This window comes from Antechinus flavipes, chromosome 4 (genome assembly GCF_016432865.1).
Source record: "Antechinus flavipes isolate AdamAnt ecotype Samford, QLD, Australia chromosome 4, AdamAnt_v2, whole genome shotgun sequence".
NCBI lineage: Eukaryota > Metazoa > Chordata > Mammalia > Dasyuromorphia > Dasyuridae > Antechinus > Antechinus flavipes.
Genome location: NC_067401.1, coordinates 224,987,690 through 225,005,740, shown reverse-complemented (window position 1 = coordinate 225,005,740; position 18,051 = coordinate 224,987,690). Strand labels below are relative to the sequence as shown.

At 36.4% G+C, this 18,051-nt stretch overlaps 1 protein-coding gene across 4 annotated transcripts in view; it reads left to right on the top strand.

The window, feature by feature from the left end:
- The first annotated feature begins 2,721 nt into the window (after positions 1–2,721).
- RAB23 (RAB23, member RAS oncogene family) overlaps positions 2,722–18,051 on the top strand; it is a 45,229-nt gene continuing 29,899 nt past the window's right edge. The window contains exons 1-3 of one of the 4 annotated variants that reach the window (XM_051997194.1): positions 2,722–2,820; positions 9,473–9,634; positions 16,363–16,582. In XM_051997194.1, the coding sequence (XP_051853154.1) occupies positions 16,428–16,582 (155 nt within the window). In that variant the 5' untranslated portion in view covers positions 2,722–2,820; positions 9,473–9,634; positions 16,363–16,427. The other 3 variants (XM_051997195.1, XM_051997197.1, XM_051997196.1) reach the window with 3 other exon arrangements.

Below are 18,051 nucleotides of genomic sequence, written 5' to 3'. Positions count from 1 at the left end.
TCAGATAGCATCTTTCTTCATACACCCTTAATAGTTAATTTGGATATTTATAATAGTCAAAATGATTTGATTACTCAATGTCGTTCTTAAAATAAAGTTGCTGTTACTATATACAATATTCTCCTGGTTCTGCTCTTTTATTTTCACTCTTTTATTATTCCATGCAAGTCTTTCCATGATTTTCTAAGATCATTAAGCTCATCATTTCTCTAGCTCAGTAGTGATGAGGTCTGAGTAACTAGGTAGGCTTGGCAGAGAAAGCCTGAAGTACTGATAACATTACTGCTGAGGCAAGCAGGGAAGGCACTGATGGGATCAGGTCAGCCTTATAGTCTCACCCCCTGTGGAGGTCTTGGATAACCTCACCTTATTGTATCTAATCAGAAATTTAAGTTATATCAAATCCCAGAGGTTAAATTTCCCCTGTAAATCTGTCCATGACTTATGCCATCTTTGATGAATCCCTTTTGGATTAATTCACCATCAGATTCTATCCTGGTGTATGTCTTCTCCTACCCTCTCCCATGCCTCATGATTTATTCCCTTTCTTCTGGTTAACTGTAAGTTTGACTGGGAAACTTATATTTTTCATTGTTAATTATTAAAACTCCTTTCCTTGTTCACTATATTCTATTTCATATTTGCCACCCCAGGTGTTTTTTTTACCTCTTCATTTTGTCTGTAACCTCTTCTCATAAATAAACTCCTTTTGCCAAAGAGAATGTTATTATGAATTTATCACATGACCAAACCCCAACATTTGGAGTCAGTTGCTCTCCCAAATTTCATCATTTGCTGCCAATACCAATCTTGTCATTTGGAGTATTGAACCTCAATCTCATCAATAGTATTCCATCACAATTGTATCCCATAACCGGTTCAGCCATTCTGAAATTTCCAATTTACCACCACAAAACAAGCTACTATAAATATCTTAGAAAATACATGTTTTTCTTCTTTTCCCCTAATTATCTTTGGAAATAAACCAAGTAGACCACATTGTTCTACAAAATGACAGGATTCCACCAACAATGAAGTCGTGCTCCATCTTCTTTTCTTTTTAAAAAATATTGTTATATGGCATGACTTTGGGAAAGAAAAAGGGTCAATAAATTAGGAAAGATTCTGTTGATATATGAAAGAAATGAATAAAAAATTCATTTAAAAATATGATTTGTATTTCCTAAAAGCTGATTCTTCCACCACTAAAATCCCACTTGAAACCTTCATTTGAGCATAGGGAACCTTAGGTTCTCCAAGACTACACTGAGTGAATTGTCTTTCACCTAGATTCTAATGTAGATCAACTATAATAAATTTAGTTCTTCTCAGCAATACAGTGATCCAAAACAATTACATTAGACTTGAGAAGGAAAATGCCATCTATATCCAGAGAGAATTATGAAAACTGAATTCATATGGAAGCATACATTTTCGTTTTCTTTTTTTTTTCTTGTGATTTTCCCCTTTAGTTCTGATTTTTCTTTCCCAACATGATTCACATGGAAATATATTAAAAATGATTATGTATAACTTATATCCCATTGCATGCTCTCTTGGGGAGGGAAGACATAAGAGAGAAAAAAATTTAGAACCCCCAAACTTTACAAAAATGAATGTTGAAAATCATCTTTTCGTATAATCAGAAAAATATACAATTAAAATTAAATTAAAAAAAAAAGTCAAACAGAGATCTCTGCTGGCTAGCCTAGAGAGCAGTGTAGCAGTGTTGAATAATTATCTCAAATTAGCCTTTCCCCATACATTTTTCCATAAGTATTTTTTACTATCTCATTATTGGACACAACATTCTTCCAAGAGAGCTGATTGAAATTCTTTTGGATATTTTAGTTGCAATGTAAATAGGATTCAGATAACCCATTCTCTTTGTAGATGCTTGGTTTTAACAGAGTACACCAAAAGCTTTTCAGCAGGGAAACCGAACTGAGGCAAAGAGCCGGTCTTAATTAGAGTAAAACGATTTACATCACCATAGAAAAGAAGGAAAAAATGGGGGGAGGGCGAAAAAGGAGGGTTTTCTCTCCCTAAAGCAAATATCCTTTGTCTCCAGGAACCGACATTAATGGGGTTAAACATTGCTAACCCTCTAGTAAAACCTACTCAAAAATCATCCATTAGTGTAGCATCCTCCAGGCATAGATCTACCCTTTATCTTAACTTTGCACTGGACGCAATTTATCTTTTGTATATATCCCCACAAAAGGTAAAACTAAAAAATAAACAAAACCACACTTTATCCCCACGTATCCTGGCAACAAAGCTGTATGTTTAGTTTGTTTTGTTATGGCTTCCCCCCACCCCATTGCACTCTTTACGTAGACACAGCCATAGTTTCCACTTTCTTCTTCTTTTCTTCCTTGGATGTTGCTGGTCAGAGCTCCACTCTGTGTTTGCAAAGAGGGTGTTTTGTTATGTCTTCCCTGGGGACTTGGGTAAAGCCAGAGGCAGCTGAAGTTTCTACTACCTTTCCGACAGCCCTTCCCCGTTCCCAACCAGTTTCCACTCTCATTCAGGCCTGGCTTTCTTTTTCTTCTCTTTCCAAACCCCAACCCAAGGAGAGGAATCCCTGCTTCCTGGGTTCCTCCCCAACAACGCCTTAGGCCATGGGGCGCGGGAGGGGGGAGAAACAAGGGACTGGAAGGAGGTAGAGAATGAGCAACTCGGTTCTGAGCGTGCGCGAGCGACGGTTTGCGCATGCTCGGGAGTACGGGCAGGTTTGCTGATGGCGTGGAGTAGGTTCTCCCGCTCCCGCCGCCGCAGCTGGAGTAGCCCCTGAACATCATTGTTTACGTTCTCGAGGTATTAATAAAGTTATCGTTAAACATTTTTTTGAAAGTGAGCCAGTCTAGACGGGTGCGCGAGGAGGCGGCCGCGGCGGTGGTAGTTGTGCCGCGACCGCTACTGCGACTAAAAGGAACTGGTCTCGCTGGGGCGGGTGAGTCCGCAACTGATGGGCGGGCAGATGGGCGAGGGAGCGGGGGACGGCTCTTTTCTCCATGGGGGACGGCTCTTTTCTCAGTGGGGGCTACTTCCTTCACTTAGGCCTCTTTTCCTGGCGGGGTTTCCCGCGTTGCCCGGGGTTAGCAGTTCTCGCGGGGTTCCGGGGAAGGAAACTACCTTCGAGGGAAGGTAAGCCGAGGCAGCAGTGGCGACGGCCCCGCCTCCGAAGCCCCCTAGGGCGCCGGGACTGGAGGTCTGGTTTTGAGAGTTGGAGGCAGCCGCAGTTCCGTTGCCAAACCTCGCGCCCTACGCTGCCTAGCAGCCGGGTTTCTTGCCTCTCCTAGCCTGCCTGGTCCCCCCTGCGGCGGCTCCCGGCATCTACGGTCCTACCCCCCCCACCCCCATCCCTCCGGCCCAACCCTGGCATGTCACCCGGAAAGGAGCCAGTACTCCTGGCGTCTGTAATGAAGGAAAGGTTCCCAAGCCCTGACTGGTCTTTTCCCGCCCCACTCCGTTAGGTCCCGGTTCCTGCCTCTCTCTCACTTGCTCTGCTTCTTTGGGCATTCTGGAGCCCCGAGAATCCGAATGAGGGACCTGAGGCTATCTCAGGCTTCTCTGGGTGTGAAAAATCCTGCCCCGAGGTCAGTGAAAGAGGCTGAGTGCTATGGGCTCTGGTCAGCGGGACTACTTTTACTTCCCCGGGACTGGGAAACTGAGATTGAACTAAGATTAAAAAGTAACTGTTTAGCAAAGTTTTATCAATGTATAGATAAAACCTGGCTTCTGTGTATTAACATAGCTCCTACCTATATTAAATAAATGTAGCTGTGGAAAATGGTTTTCAGTCCCTTCCACAAAACTGGCCAATGTTTTCTGGTTGTCAACCTTTAATCCTTATAAGTATTTTGACACCTTCCCTAACTGTAAATCTGACCGCATTTGTAAGAACCATGCCTAATTGTTGGAAAGTCTAGTCTAATACTAAGTGTAGTGGTAGAAATTAGGCAACCTGTAGCATCTCAGGTAGTTTATCTGTATTTCTTTTTTTGCTGGTCCGTAAAATGGGAGTACCCTGAACTTTATTTGTAAAGAGTAATAAACTAGATTATGTAAATAATTGTCATTGATATCCTAAGGATTTTAATTATTCCATAATCAGTTAGTTTGATATACCATTTTATATAAAATATTCAGTATTATAGACGATAAATATTGTTACTCCACACAGCTATGAAAGTAATTTTCCTAAAGCAGAGGTCTTACCATGAAAGCCTTCGGGGATTATTTCCTCCAATATCAAATATATCCTCCGATATTGAAAACCTTTGTCAACATGGCCTCAACCTATCTTTCTAGCTATATTATATAATAATCTCTATGCTACAGCTAAACTGACCTTTCCTCCTAGTTTTACTGGATTTCCTCACCTTTTATTTTGCCTTCAAAACTCAGTTCAATTACCTCCTTTCTTGATTCTCCCCACCCTCACCTGCCACTGCCTTTCCTCCTATTTCAAAAAAAGGAATTACTTTGTATTTATTTTGCATACTCTTATACAGGAATATATTTTCTCCCCTTGTAGAATGTAAGCTCCTGGAGGGCAGGAACTGTTGAATTTTTGTATTTGTTCCAGCATAGCATGTAGATGTTTAGAAATGCTTGATTACTACTTAATTTAGAATTGAAAGTGCCCACTATTTGACATGTTATTAATGTTAGGGATGCAGATATAAAAACAGTCTCTTCCTTCAAATATTTTACTTTCTTACATAGGGAATAAGACCTGTATACAAGTAGGATATAATAATAGCGACTAAGAAAGAATAGAAGTGAAATACTGTATTAAAACAAAGGAGACTTCCCTTTCAATTAGGAGATTTGGGAAGGCTTAGTGGAGGAGATGGCTTCTGAGCTATACTTTTTAAGGAGGTTGTAGGTTGACGCAAAAAAAAAAAAAAAGGGCATAATAACTAAGGTGATACTTAAAAAGTGACTGAGAATGTTTTAATAAAGACTTACGAGTGACAGAAAAGTTCCTATGATCCTTTATAATTGAAATTAAAATTTAGTTGGTTACATTGATAGAATTTTTTAAAAATAAATCAAGTTTCTTTTTTAGGATTGTTGACAAGCAGGGATATGGAGAAATGTGGACTCTTGTGAAAATATTTAATACTATAGACTATATAATGCTATATAATATTCTATAAGAAATAATGGAACAGGCTTATTTCAGAAAAGCCTGGAAAGATTTACATGAACTGTTGCTGAATGAAGCAAAAAGAACCAGGAAAACATTGTATACAGCAAGATTGTATGATGCTGAACTATGATAGACAACTTAGCTCCTCAGTTCAACACTAAAATGATCCAAGGCAATTCCAATAAACTTTGGATAGAAAATGCCATCCACATCCATAGAAAAACTATGGAGATTGAATGTGGATCAAAGCATACCATTTTTACTTTTTTTTCTTTGCCTTGTTTTTTTGTCCCTTTGGTTTTGATTTTTTTTTTTTCCCAATATGACTCAATTGGAAGTATGTTAAAAATATGTATACACATATAACTTATATTGCTTGCTGTCCTGGGGAAGAGGGAGGTAAGAAAGGGAGGGAAAAAATTAGAACTCAAAATCTTACAAAAATGAATGTTGGAAAACATCTTCACATGTAATTAGAAAATATACTATTAAAATTTTTAAAAGATATGGAAACTTGAGGCAGCTAGATGGTGCTGTGGATAGAGTACCAGCCTTGAAGTCAGGAAGAATTGAGTTCAAATCTGGCCTCAGACACTTAACACTTTCTAGCTGTGTGACCCTGGGCAAGTCACTTAACCTCAATTGCCTCAGCACAAAAAAGGGGGGGGGGCAGGAGAATATAACATGAAATTAGGGAACAATTTAGTAGTCTAATTTTATTGGAATTTGTGAATAGGTATAGAGTAAAAGGAAAAGTAGGTTATACCCAGACCACTAGGCTAAGTTGTGTATGTACTTTGTTCTCTAGACACTGAAAGGCAGCAGTGGTTGGAGAGCTGGGCCAGGAGTAGAAAGACCTAAATTCAAATACCACTTCTGAAGCTTTCTCATTGTGTCAACTAGAATTAGTCATATAACCTCTTTTTCCCTTGGTTTCAATTGTAAAATGGATATAACAATAGCATTTACCTACTAGGGCTGTTGTGAAGATCAAATGAGGTAACATTTGACTAGAGCTTAGCACAGTGCTTGGCACCTAACTAGTACTATAGAATTATTAGTTATTATTAGTGAGGAAGTGAGAATTATTAGTTATTATTAGTGAGGAAGGGACTGAAATGGGAACATTAGGGATGATGGATTGATGAAGGGAGAGGCCAAAAAGCTAAGAGAAGTAGTAAAGTGGAAGGAAAGCAGTAAGTATCCACAGAGAGGGTGGTAGCTGTGTTTGTATGAGAAAGGAGTGTAAAAAAGGTTGTAGAAATAGGTTCTAGAATTTGCCAGCTATGTGGGAAGTGAGGATTGGATAGTGAGAAGAGGTAAAGAGGTCTTACATTTCATATCTGAGTAACATCTAAAAGAAAATAGGAATACATAGGAGAGGGAACATTTTTAAGTGAATTTTAATAAATTCAGTTTAATTCATTTTAAGATTCATTTGCCAGTATGAAATCTAGATTGAGGGAGGTATTCAGCAGGAAGTTAAAAAGATGTGGGACAGGAATCTGGAAGACAAAGGAAGAAGACTTGGGGTGTGTGTGTGTGTGTGTGTGTGTGTGTGTGTGTGTATCATCTGAGAGATAATAATTGAACCTGTGAGAGTAGGTGATACCACTAAGATGGAAAAAAGAGCAGAGGGTTCAATGAGGACCTAGCAAAGGAGACTAAGCATACATGTAAAAGGGAAATCAGAAGAGCAGTATCAGGGAAGCGTAGCAAAGAGAATTTCTATGAGGAGAGGCTGGTTGACACTCAGAAGTTGCAGAGAGGTAAAGGAGAGTGAAGATTGAAAATAGAATATGACTTTTGCATTTGAGAACATAAACTATAGGTTAACTTTTGAAAGATTAATTTGTGTCAAGTGGTAGCATTGGAAATCCAACCATGGTGGGGTAGGAAGAAATAAGTGGATATTGAGAAAGTCAAGTATAGAAGTGAAACTCTCTATAGGAGTTTGGTAGAAAAGTGTGTATAAGCATAATAGCTTAAAGAGATGGTAGGTTCAAGTAAAGTTTTTTAAAAAGTAGGAAAGCTCCAGACATGTTTGTAAGAAGACAGTAAGTAGAGTGAAAGACTATTGTTAAGTTCCCAGAAAAGAAAAATGGAAGGGGATAAAAAAGCCAAAGTAGAGGAGGATGGTGGCAGCAATCGGGATTGAAAATGATGTGGAAATATTCTCTGCTGTGGATAAGGCGAGGTAAGGCAGATTTCCTATCAAGAGACAGAGAGAGAATGATTATGATGAACCTTGAGGAGTTTTGCAACAGCCATTTTGGTTGGTATGATCACAGATCTCTTGGAGGAGAAAAGAAAGCAACAGTGAGGACCAGTGTATCTACTAGAAAAGGTTATGTGATTTCATTCATTGGTATAGTAGTCAAGCTATTCAAAAGTGAAATGGTTCACCTAAGTATGTAATCATTTCCTTCTCTCTAGAGATCTTCACAGAAGGACTTGAGACTAGCAAAGACAGGTGATATTTGAGAGGAGATTCATGTTTATATGCATTTTGGACTAGATGGCCATTTAGGTCCATTCCAAGTCTGATATTCTGTGAACTATACTTAGAAAACTCTGAAGGGAAAAAAGTAAAACAAAGAGGGAAGTGATGAATTGAAAAGTGAGGATAAAAATTAGGTTTGGGAATGAGGAAGAGGGACAAGTGAAAGGACAGGAGATAATAATCATAAAGGAGAATTTTATAGTTCAGGATTTGGTGAGATAGTTTGGAATATTGTGAGAAATTCAATCCTATTTCCTGAGGTAGAGTGAAGATAGAGACCATGTGAGTTGAAAATGTTAACGAACAAGGGTTTATTAGGGTGTTTAGTAAAGCCCATAAACATGAGAGCAAGAGTGAGGATGGAAAGAAGACTGAACTAGAGATTGAAATACAAGAAAGGAGGAAAAATAATCTAGATGAATGTAGGTTATAGCAACAATCTGTATCAAGAATAGAATCTGAATATGAGGAAAGACTGCTTAGTGATAAAAGCAAGGAAGAATCTGAAAAGGGGCAGTGAAGAAACAAGTAATATTCTTGGGCTTGGGAGAAATTGTGGGACTTTGATAGAATAGAAATCTGTTATGGATGGGGTGGAGCTGGAGAGGATGTAGTTTAATGGAAAAGAGAGAGCAAAAGTTATAATAGGCAGTGGCAGTAAGTTGGGATGGTAGGATTGGGTGAAGGTAGAGGAGTAGTTATAGGATCATAGGCTTTGAGCTAGAAAGGACCTTAAGAGATCGTTTGCTCCCACTTCTTCATTTTATAAATGTTATTTATCAAAGGGCTACATAGAGTTGGAAACCCCAGATTCAACCCAAGTCCTGCAAACAATCATCAAAATTGCAGTTAAAGATGGAGTATTTTTTGAAGAACAGCAAGGAGAACAAGGTTACTGGATCATAGTGTATAAAGGGGGAGTAAAGGATAAGAAGACTGAAACGGTAAGAAGGGGGCCCAGATAAAAAGGACTTGTAAAGCCAAACAGAGGATTTTATGTTTGATCCTGGAGGTTATCAGAAAGTCACCAGAGTTTATTGAATAAAGGAAGTAATATTATTCCTTCCTGCATTTTAAGAAGATCATTTTGACAGCTGAATAGAAGTTGGACTGAAGTGAGAAGAAACTTGAGGCAAGGAGATCAAACCAACAAATTATTGTAATATTTCAATCTTAAGTTGATAACACCAAGGTGGGGGCAGTGTCGGAGGAGAGCAGGGCAAATTCCATTTTTGAAATAATGTTGTAAAGGTGGAGGGAAAAGGTAGAAATGATAGGAATTGACAAGTGATTGGTAATATGAGATGAGAGTGATGAATATAGAATGACATTTAGGTTATAAGCTTTGATGACTGAAAGGATGATGGCACCCTCTGCAGTAATAAGGAAGTTTGGGAAAAGGGAGATTTGAAGGGAAAGATTAAATTTTCAGCATGTTGAGATTAATATGTCTGTAGGATATCCAATTCAAGATATCTAATAAACAGTTGGATTTACAAGATTGGACATTGAGACAGAGGTTAGGGATAGGCAAGTAGATCAGATTGCTTAAGAGATAATAGTTGAAATCATGGAAGCTAATAAGATTGCCAAGTAAAATATCATTTAGAACTGAAAAAGACTTGAACTATCCTAGTTCAGGATTAGTGGAAAAAAGGGGATACATGGGAAATGTTGGATAATTTACTTGGCAATTAAATGTTTCAAGGTTCCATTTTAAATTTAAGTACTTGCTTCTATTAGAAGTCTCTTAAGTCTTAGTTTTCTCACCTAGTTGTTTGGCTTTTTTTTCCTCCGTGTCTCAGGCTTGCAGCAGTGGTATTTCAGTTCAATTCAACAGACATTTATTAACTGCCAGCTATTTGCAAAGCACTGTACTAGGTGCTGGGGAGACAAAGACAAACAATGAAACTGTCCCTGTCCTCAAGGAACCTTCATTCTCCTGGGGGGATACAACGCATACACAAGTAAGTGCAAAATATATATGAAACAATACAAAGTAATTTCAAAAATAGAATATTTAACTTGGGACCAGGAGGCAGAAAAAATTTATGTACAAAGTGGCCCTTGAGCCTTGCTTAGAAAAAAGCTAAAGATTTCTAGGAAGTTGTAAAAAAGAAGCACACTTCAAGAATGGGGATTCTTATTTTAAAGTGGGAAAACTTCTACTGTGTAAGTGCTTTAAAAGATGTATGTCTGAATGATTATTATAAAGGTATAGAGTGTATTAAGTTATTTTCTAGTATAATTTTTGTGTTTAAAGAATATCTAAATTAAAGCAATGGATTTTTAATTATCTATGGTATGGATTTCTCTTAAGGCATAATAGTGTAGTGTCTAGAGCAGGAGTCCTCAAACTTTTTAAATAGGGGGCCAGTTCACTGTCACTCAGACTGTTGGAGGGCCAGACTATAGTAAAAACCAAAACTTTGTTTTGTGGGCCTTTAAACAAAAGAAACTTCATAGCTCTGGGTGAGAGGGATAAATGTCCCCAGCTGCTGCATCTGGCCCGGCAGGCCATAGTTTGAGAACACTTGGTCTAGAGCCTTGGAGTAAAGATGTAGATTCAGATCCCACTTCTTCCACTTATTGACTTTGCTATTTTGAGCAAATCATTTAACCTTTCCGGCCCTAACACTAAAAGTTTCAGAGAAAGGGTCTACCTAGGTAGAGGGAATTAAGAAATTCCCTGTAGTAATAAAATCATAGTTCTAATCCCTACCGTATTTCTTTTTGTTAAGTCTCCTGAGAAAGTTATTTTGGTATCAGATGTATGGAATTTTTATCAGAAACATTTCTAAGAAAAAAAGAATGTGGTTTTAAAAATATTTTTATTTAATAATATTTATTAAAATATTCAGCTTTTTTGGAAAATGGAATATTAAAGCCTTGAAAAATGAGATAGTACTATCCCTAGAAGTTCATATGGTTGTGATGCATGTACCAGCATCTATAGGGAGAGAGCTGTAAATATGAAAGGAATTAAAGTTGGTAGAAAAAAAGTAAATTAGAAGAACAATACAGGTGTACTCTCCTTTAAAAAAAAAAAAAAAAAAAAAACTTGAAAATTTAAATTAGATAAATTTAAGACAATAGTAATTTAACTACCAAGCTTAGGAATCTACCTTTTCTATAAAATCATTCCTTCCTATAGTTATGCTAGTATCTTACTGCTACATAAGTTCATGCTGTTTTATTCCAGTTGTGTTGGGTTTTATAATATTATACAATCTCCTTTCTATCTCTATTTTTGTGAAATATATATTTTATATATTCATTTTCTATATTTTCAAAATCTTTTTATCCACCATTTCCAGTCCATGATCAACTTTTGATTCTGTTAAACAAGCCTTTATTAAACATTTTTTTGAACAAGAATGATCTGCAAATCAGTAATTTTCATTTTTTTTTTAAGAAACTTTAATTGATCCTGTCTTAACCTCAAGCTATCATCAAATACATATATCTCTTCCCATTCATGTCAGTCTCTTAGGAAAAAAAGCCTTCATTTCCATCCTTCCCATTCATTTTTATTCCTTTGCAATCTGGTTTATGACTTTACCATTTGACTGCTGTAACATTACCCAATGACTCCTTAATTTCTGAAGCATATAGTCTTTTTTCATACCTTAACTTTTAACATTTATACATTCTTTTATACTCTTAATCACTCAATCTTCCTATATATTTTTGCTCAGCTGTTTTTTTTTTTTTTAAATAATACCTGGTTTTCCTCTCACCTGTCCAAACTCTTTTCAGTCATCTTTGCTGGCTTATCATCTGTGTCCTACCTATGATACTTGGTTATGTTACAGGAAAATGTCCTGGACCCTCTTCACTGAGAAGATATAAAGAGACATCTTGTCAACTGAGTATACTTACCTCTTTATAGATGACTCTCAAACCTACTAATTCAGCCCTCTTTTCTCTGGGATTCAGTTCTGCATCATAAGATGCTTGTTGATATTTCTGTCTGGATATCCCAAGTTTTTTATACAGACATGTAAAAAATGGAGTTTGTTCTCTTTTTCCCCCATTCCCATTTTTTAAGCATATCGCAATTCTTCCAGTCATCCAAGTTTATAATCCTAATGTCATCTTCAATTCTTTCTCATGTAAGTCTTTCCAGACTTTTCTGAAATCAGCCTGCTCATCATTTCTTTTCTATTTTTCTTTAATTAATAATTTTAATTTTCAAAACATGTATAGATAACTTTAAACATTCACCTTTGCAAAACCTTATGTTCCAAATTTTTTTCCCTCCTTTCTGCCCACTCCCTCCCCTAGACAGCAAGTAATCTAGTGATGTTAAAAATGTACAATTCTTCTATATATATTTCCACAATTAGCATGCTGCACAAGAAAAATCAGATCAAAAAGGGAAAAAAAGATGAAAAAGAAAACAAAATGCAAGCAAACAACAATAAGATAAGTGAAAACGATATGTTGTGATCCACATTAAATCCCCACAGTCCTCTCTCTGAGTGCAGATGGCTCTCTCCATCACAAGACCATTGAAATTGGCCTGAATCACCTCACAGTTGAAAAGAGTCACATCTATCAGAAGTGATCATCACATAATCTTGCTGTTTCTGTGTACAGTGTCCTTCTGATTCTACTCACTTCATTTAGCATCAGTTCATGTAAGTCTCTGATCTCTCTGAAATCATCCTGCTGATCGTTTCTTACATGCTCATCATGTCTTATAAAATAATAATGTATATTCAGTTCTTTCTTTTTTAGCTCCCCATAATCCATTCAGTGCCAAGTTTTTTTGTTTTTTTTAATCCATCTTTGTAACATCTCTTCATTCATCTGCTTCTCTCCACACAAGCAGTAATAACTTTAGTGCAGGCTTTTAATGCCTCTCTCTAGAGACTATAACAGGCTCCAGATAGATATCCCTGCTTCCAGTATTTCCCCTGTCCAGTCTTTCATCCACATAGCTGCCAAAGAGAGTCCTAAAACACAGGTTGGTTTGACTATATAGTTTTCTTTAGAACCCCTTTGCTTTTAGGAAAAAATATAAACTTTTTTTGGTATTTAAAACCTCTCACAATCTTACTGTTGAGATGTGAGAAATGAGGGGTGAGAGATTACCCTAGCAGCAATGGAGTCCCCAAGCTACTGTCACAGGTTTTTACGTGGTTTTTGGCAAAAAAAAAAAAAAAAAAAAAAAAGATGGAAAGGGGTTGAGATTTTAGGGTTTCTCTCTAACCTAAGTCCACCCCTCCCCCCCCCAAAAAAAAGATCAGAGGGACACAGTTTACCTCATTACTTTAGTCTATTTTTCCATATTGATTTCCTTTTATATTCTAGCCAAACTGGGCTACTTATCCTAAACTTGGTATTCTATCTCCCTGCCTTTGCACAGGCAGTACATGTACATTGTTCACTCCAGACTACAATGTTTTTCTTTTCTTTATCTCTTAGAATTCTTATTTCTTTTGAAGCCTCAACTGTTAACTTCCTACAAAAGATCCTTTACTTATCTTATCCTCTAGTTGTTAACACTCCCATCCCATTTACTTGATATCTATTTTGGTTTGTTAGTGGTTGTTTTTCTGTTCTCAAGACCAAAATGACATCAATATATTAGAATCGAATGTGTCCAATTATGGCTGTTTAGACCATTATGAGCTCAGAATGCTGTGCCACAAAAATGAACATTTGGGGTTAGGTTCTCTTAACTTTGTGTATCTCATATTTCTTCTGAACTATTGAATTCTGCTTTGCTCATAGAGCAGCATAGCACCTTCTCTGATGAGGGCACACCATGCTGGGTGGTTCTGTGCCAATGTCTCTCATTTCATACACTCAATTCTAAAGCTCTTGAGAGACATTGAGGGTATCCTTGTATCACTTTTTCTGACCATCTTGTGAGAGCTTGCGCTGTGTGAGTTCTCTATATAATATTTTTTTTTGGTAAGTGTACATTTGGCATTTTATCATTGTGGCCAGCCCAATGGAATTTTGCTCTTTGCAGTACAGTTGGAATGCTTGGCAGTTTAGTTGGAGAAAGAATCTCAGTTTCTGTTATCTTATTATCCTGCCAGGTGATCTTCAGAACCTTCCTAAGACAATTCAAATGTAAGTGATTCAGTTTCCTATCATGGCGCTGCTAGACTGTCCAGGTTTCACAGGCATACAACAATGAAGTCAGCACAATATCTTTGTAGACCTTCACTGTGGTAGTTAGTCAAATACCTCTCCTCTCCCTTGTTTTTGTTCGGAATCTCCCAAACTGAGCTAGCTATGAAAATGCCTTTGTTGATCTCATTATCATTGTGGACCTTATCAGTGTGAAAACTAGACTGCCAAAGAAAGAAAACTTATCCACAGCATTTGTTGTAACTGATGATGTGGTGTTGGCTGATGGAAAACCTGCGTTTTCTTGGTGTTAATTGTTAGGCCAAAATTAGCACAAGCAGCAAAAACTTGATCCATACTTTTTTGCATCTCAGCTTTAGAGGCTGCATTGAGTGCACAATCATCTGCAAATAAAAAATCATATAGCAACATACTGCCCACTTTGGTTTTAGCTTGTTGCCTTTTCAAATTGAAGAATAAGCCATCAGTGTGGTAGCTGACTTTGATTCCATGTTTATCCTCATTGAAGACATTTGACAACATGGCTGAAAAGTCATGCTAAAAAAAAAAAAAAAAAAAAAGCATGGGAGCAAATAGACAGTTTTGTTTCACTCTATTGGTGACTGGGAAAACTTGAGAGCATTGTCCATTAAACAAAATCCAGGCAAGTAAGCTATCATGATATACTATTCTGAACTTTGGGCATCCAAATTTTGATATAATTTTCTATAACCTCTTGTGACTGACAGTATCAAAGACTTTGGTTAGATCTACAAATGTTGTATTCAGATCTCTAGCATTTTTCCTGGAATTGTTGAGCAGTAAACAACATTTCAGCTATTCCTGTTCCTTGGTCCCTTCTGAAGCCACACTGGCTCTCAGATAGAGGACCTTTTTCCAAGTGTAGGGTCAACCTATTAAGGAGGACTTTGGCAAGAATCTTATCAGCAATCACTGAGAGAGATTTCCCTGAGATTGTCACAGGGCAATCTGTTTCCTTTACCTTTATAAAGATGGACAGTGGAAGTATCCTTGAACTCCTGGGGCATAACCTCCTTTTGTCATATTTCAGAAAATTTCAGTTAGCTTTTGCATGAGCAATGGACATCTCCATCCCTATCCCCCAACTCCCCTTATAAATTTCACCTGCAATAGAATTAACACCTAGGTGCTTTACCAAATGAAAGTAGCCTAATGGCATTCAAAATATTTTCTTCACTCAAACTTCAGCTAGGGAATGATTGATTTCAACTTGAATTTCAGCATTGATTGGTGGTAATCTGTTGAGAATAGTCTAGTAGAAGTGTTCACCCCATTGTCTAGTATCATGTTCTTATCACTAATCAGCGTAGCACCATCAGCACTGAAAATTGAGATGTACTATAGGTCTTTGGTCCATAAGTAGCCTTCAATTCTTAATTTTTCATATTTTTTAACAGTATAAATTGTTTTCTTGATTCTGCTTATTTTACTTCATATCAGTTCATACAAGTCTTCTGAGGTTCCCTGAAACCATCTCCTTAATTATTTCTTGTGGTATAATAATATAGTAGTACAGAAAGCCAGGTTGCTATATAAATTCTTCTGTCTCCTCTCCATATATTTTGTATGTTCTTTATCTAATTTATGATAAAAACTATTCTCTAATACATACATGTATACTATTTTGAGCATGTATAAGACTTTGGGTATCTGTGGAAATATTTTAAAAGTTACTGTTTTTTAAAATTATTATGTGATATGGGTAAAAATAATTTATACAGGGTTTGCTTGGATACTACTTTATTGAAGTTGACTTTTTTATATTGAAACACTCATTGCTTCAAATAACTCCAGGACCTTAAGATGAAACATAGTTTATTATATTGAATTCTAAAAGTGGGGGGTGAGGGAAGTGCTTTGAATTCATTATGAGAATGAGGGAGTTGCTCATCTGCTTTGTATCTCCATTTCTTTTAAGTTCAGGAATCATTCATTTTATGAAATTGTGAGTTTTATTGAGTAGTTTTGTAATTTGCTTCAGTTTTCCCAGTAGTGATTACTTGAATATTTTATGGGAGATAGTATTAAAGAATCACTTTAACTAGAAAGACAAAGGAAATTAGAAAATTTAGATTTCTTTTTTTTCTTGACAGTTATGCAGGTAGTACAAAATTGGGTTATACAGTGTGATTGCTACTTGCTTAGCCTTGGAGTGGATTATTCATTGTAGAAAATTCATTTCATTGAAATAAAATTAGCAAAGAAGTATTATTAACAGCTAATGACCAGCAGATGGCTATAATTTTATTTTATAGAACTCTTCTTGGTAATAATATTCATTCTAATGGAATTTCAACATCATTGATTTTAAGATTTTCAAAAATCATTCTCATTTTCCTGTTCTTATTGCCAGGACCTCAAAATAGGTAATAGATTTTATTAGATTTCATTAAAAAAAACTGAGCAGGATCTAAATTACGGTGTTGCATGATAAAACTAAGTAATATTTTTGTGTCATTAAATATTGATATATATATCCATATATACAGAAGTTGGAATTATTTTCCTTTGTGGACTTTTTAGTTGTTTTCTTTATCCTTATGATGAATTTTTTTTTTAACAGATTTGAGAGAAAAAATCTAGGTATCTGAAATTAGTGTTGATACCAAAATATATCTTCAACTCAGAATGTTGGAAGAGGATGTGGAAGTGGCCATCAAGGTGGTAGTTGTTGGGAATGGAGCTGTTGGGAAATCAAGTATGATTCAGCGATATTGCAAAGGCATTTTTACAAAAGACTACAAGAAAACAATTGGAGTTGATTTTTTGGAGAGACAAATCCAGTATGTATCTGATTTTTTAAAAAATTGGTTTTGGTATGTGATGTAAATCTGGGAGATCTATAAGGATATCCTTTTGAAGAGACAGCATGATGTGGAAGAATTGAACTTGAAGTTGGAACATATCTGAGTTAGAACCTCTTACCCTTAATAGCTATGTGATCATAGGCAATAACAACCCTTCTGAGCTTGCTTTTCTTTATCTAAAATATGGAGGTAATGTCTATCTTATGAGGTGGTTGTAAGAATAAAATGAGATAATTTGTTAGGTGTTTCATAACTTTGAAGTGCTGTGTATATACATAGTATATACACTGTGTATATAGCTGTAACACTAATTTCACAAACTTGTTCTCAGGCAGGTTTGCTATGGCAGTGGTCTGAGTAATGACACATGAGACACTTGTTGATGTTGTACTACTTATCTATATGTGCTGCTTTCTTTTTTTTTTCTGTTACTTTCTTTATTCTTTTTGCCCCATCTCTCACTTTCCTTCCTTTCTTGACTTTTTTTTCCCCCTTTTCCCCTATTAGTAGCATACTCATTGGTGGACATTTAATCTAGTTAATTTTTGGCTCTCAGAAAAATGAATTTGTAATTTGTATTAAATACCAAGATGTCCTTTTGTTGGCAGATAATACATTGATGTTAAGGATTTGGTAACAGAAAACAGATTTGGAGAGGATTAAAGATTTGTTGGTAAGAGAATAGTTAATTGAGTCATAGGATGACAGGTTTGCTCACAATTAAGAACTGTATTTAAAGAAAAGAAAAAATAGTACTTTTTGTTGATTCTTCCCAGTTTTGAGTAGGGCAGCAAGGAAAGGAGTAGAGATCCCATGTGAATAAAGGAAGTTGTTTCTCTTCCTGGGTGTCCCCAAGGGCATATAGCAACAATTATATATAGCTAATCATATAGAAATTCAAACAAAACAATTAAATACATGCTATGTAAAAGGAACCATAGGAGGCAATAAGTATAGTTCAAGTCTTAGGGGAGAACATATACTCAAAAAGAGTGACAAAATATGTATTATAATTATGTTCAAGGAAAGAGTATGATAAGTATACAGGAGAGATCTAAACAAAATTTTTTAAGTTCAAAAAAGGAAAGGTTACTTCTAGCTGGGGACACCAGGAATTCTTGTGGAGGAAGACAGCACATTAATTTAGCCTTAAAATAGGAGAAAACTATGAGTACAGATGAGGAAGGAATATTTTCAGGCTTGGCCTCTCCTATATAAAAATCAATGCATTAAAATGCAGTATGAGATCAGGATAATACTAGTAATTCAGTTTATTGGGAAGGTAGAGTATGCAGAGTGAGGGACAGAATAAAATAAATAGAAAGCTAAGTCAGAGGCAGAGTGTGGGGTGGCTTTATGTTCCAGATCATGAAGTCTTAACTTTTAATAGGCAGTGAAGCAGGAGAGTGACAAAGGAAGTAGTAGTGGTAGTTGTATTAGAAAAG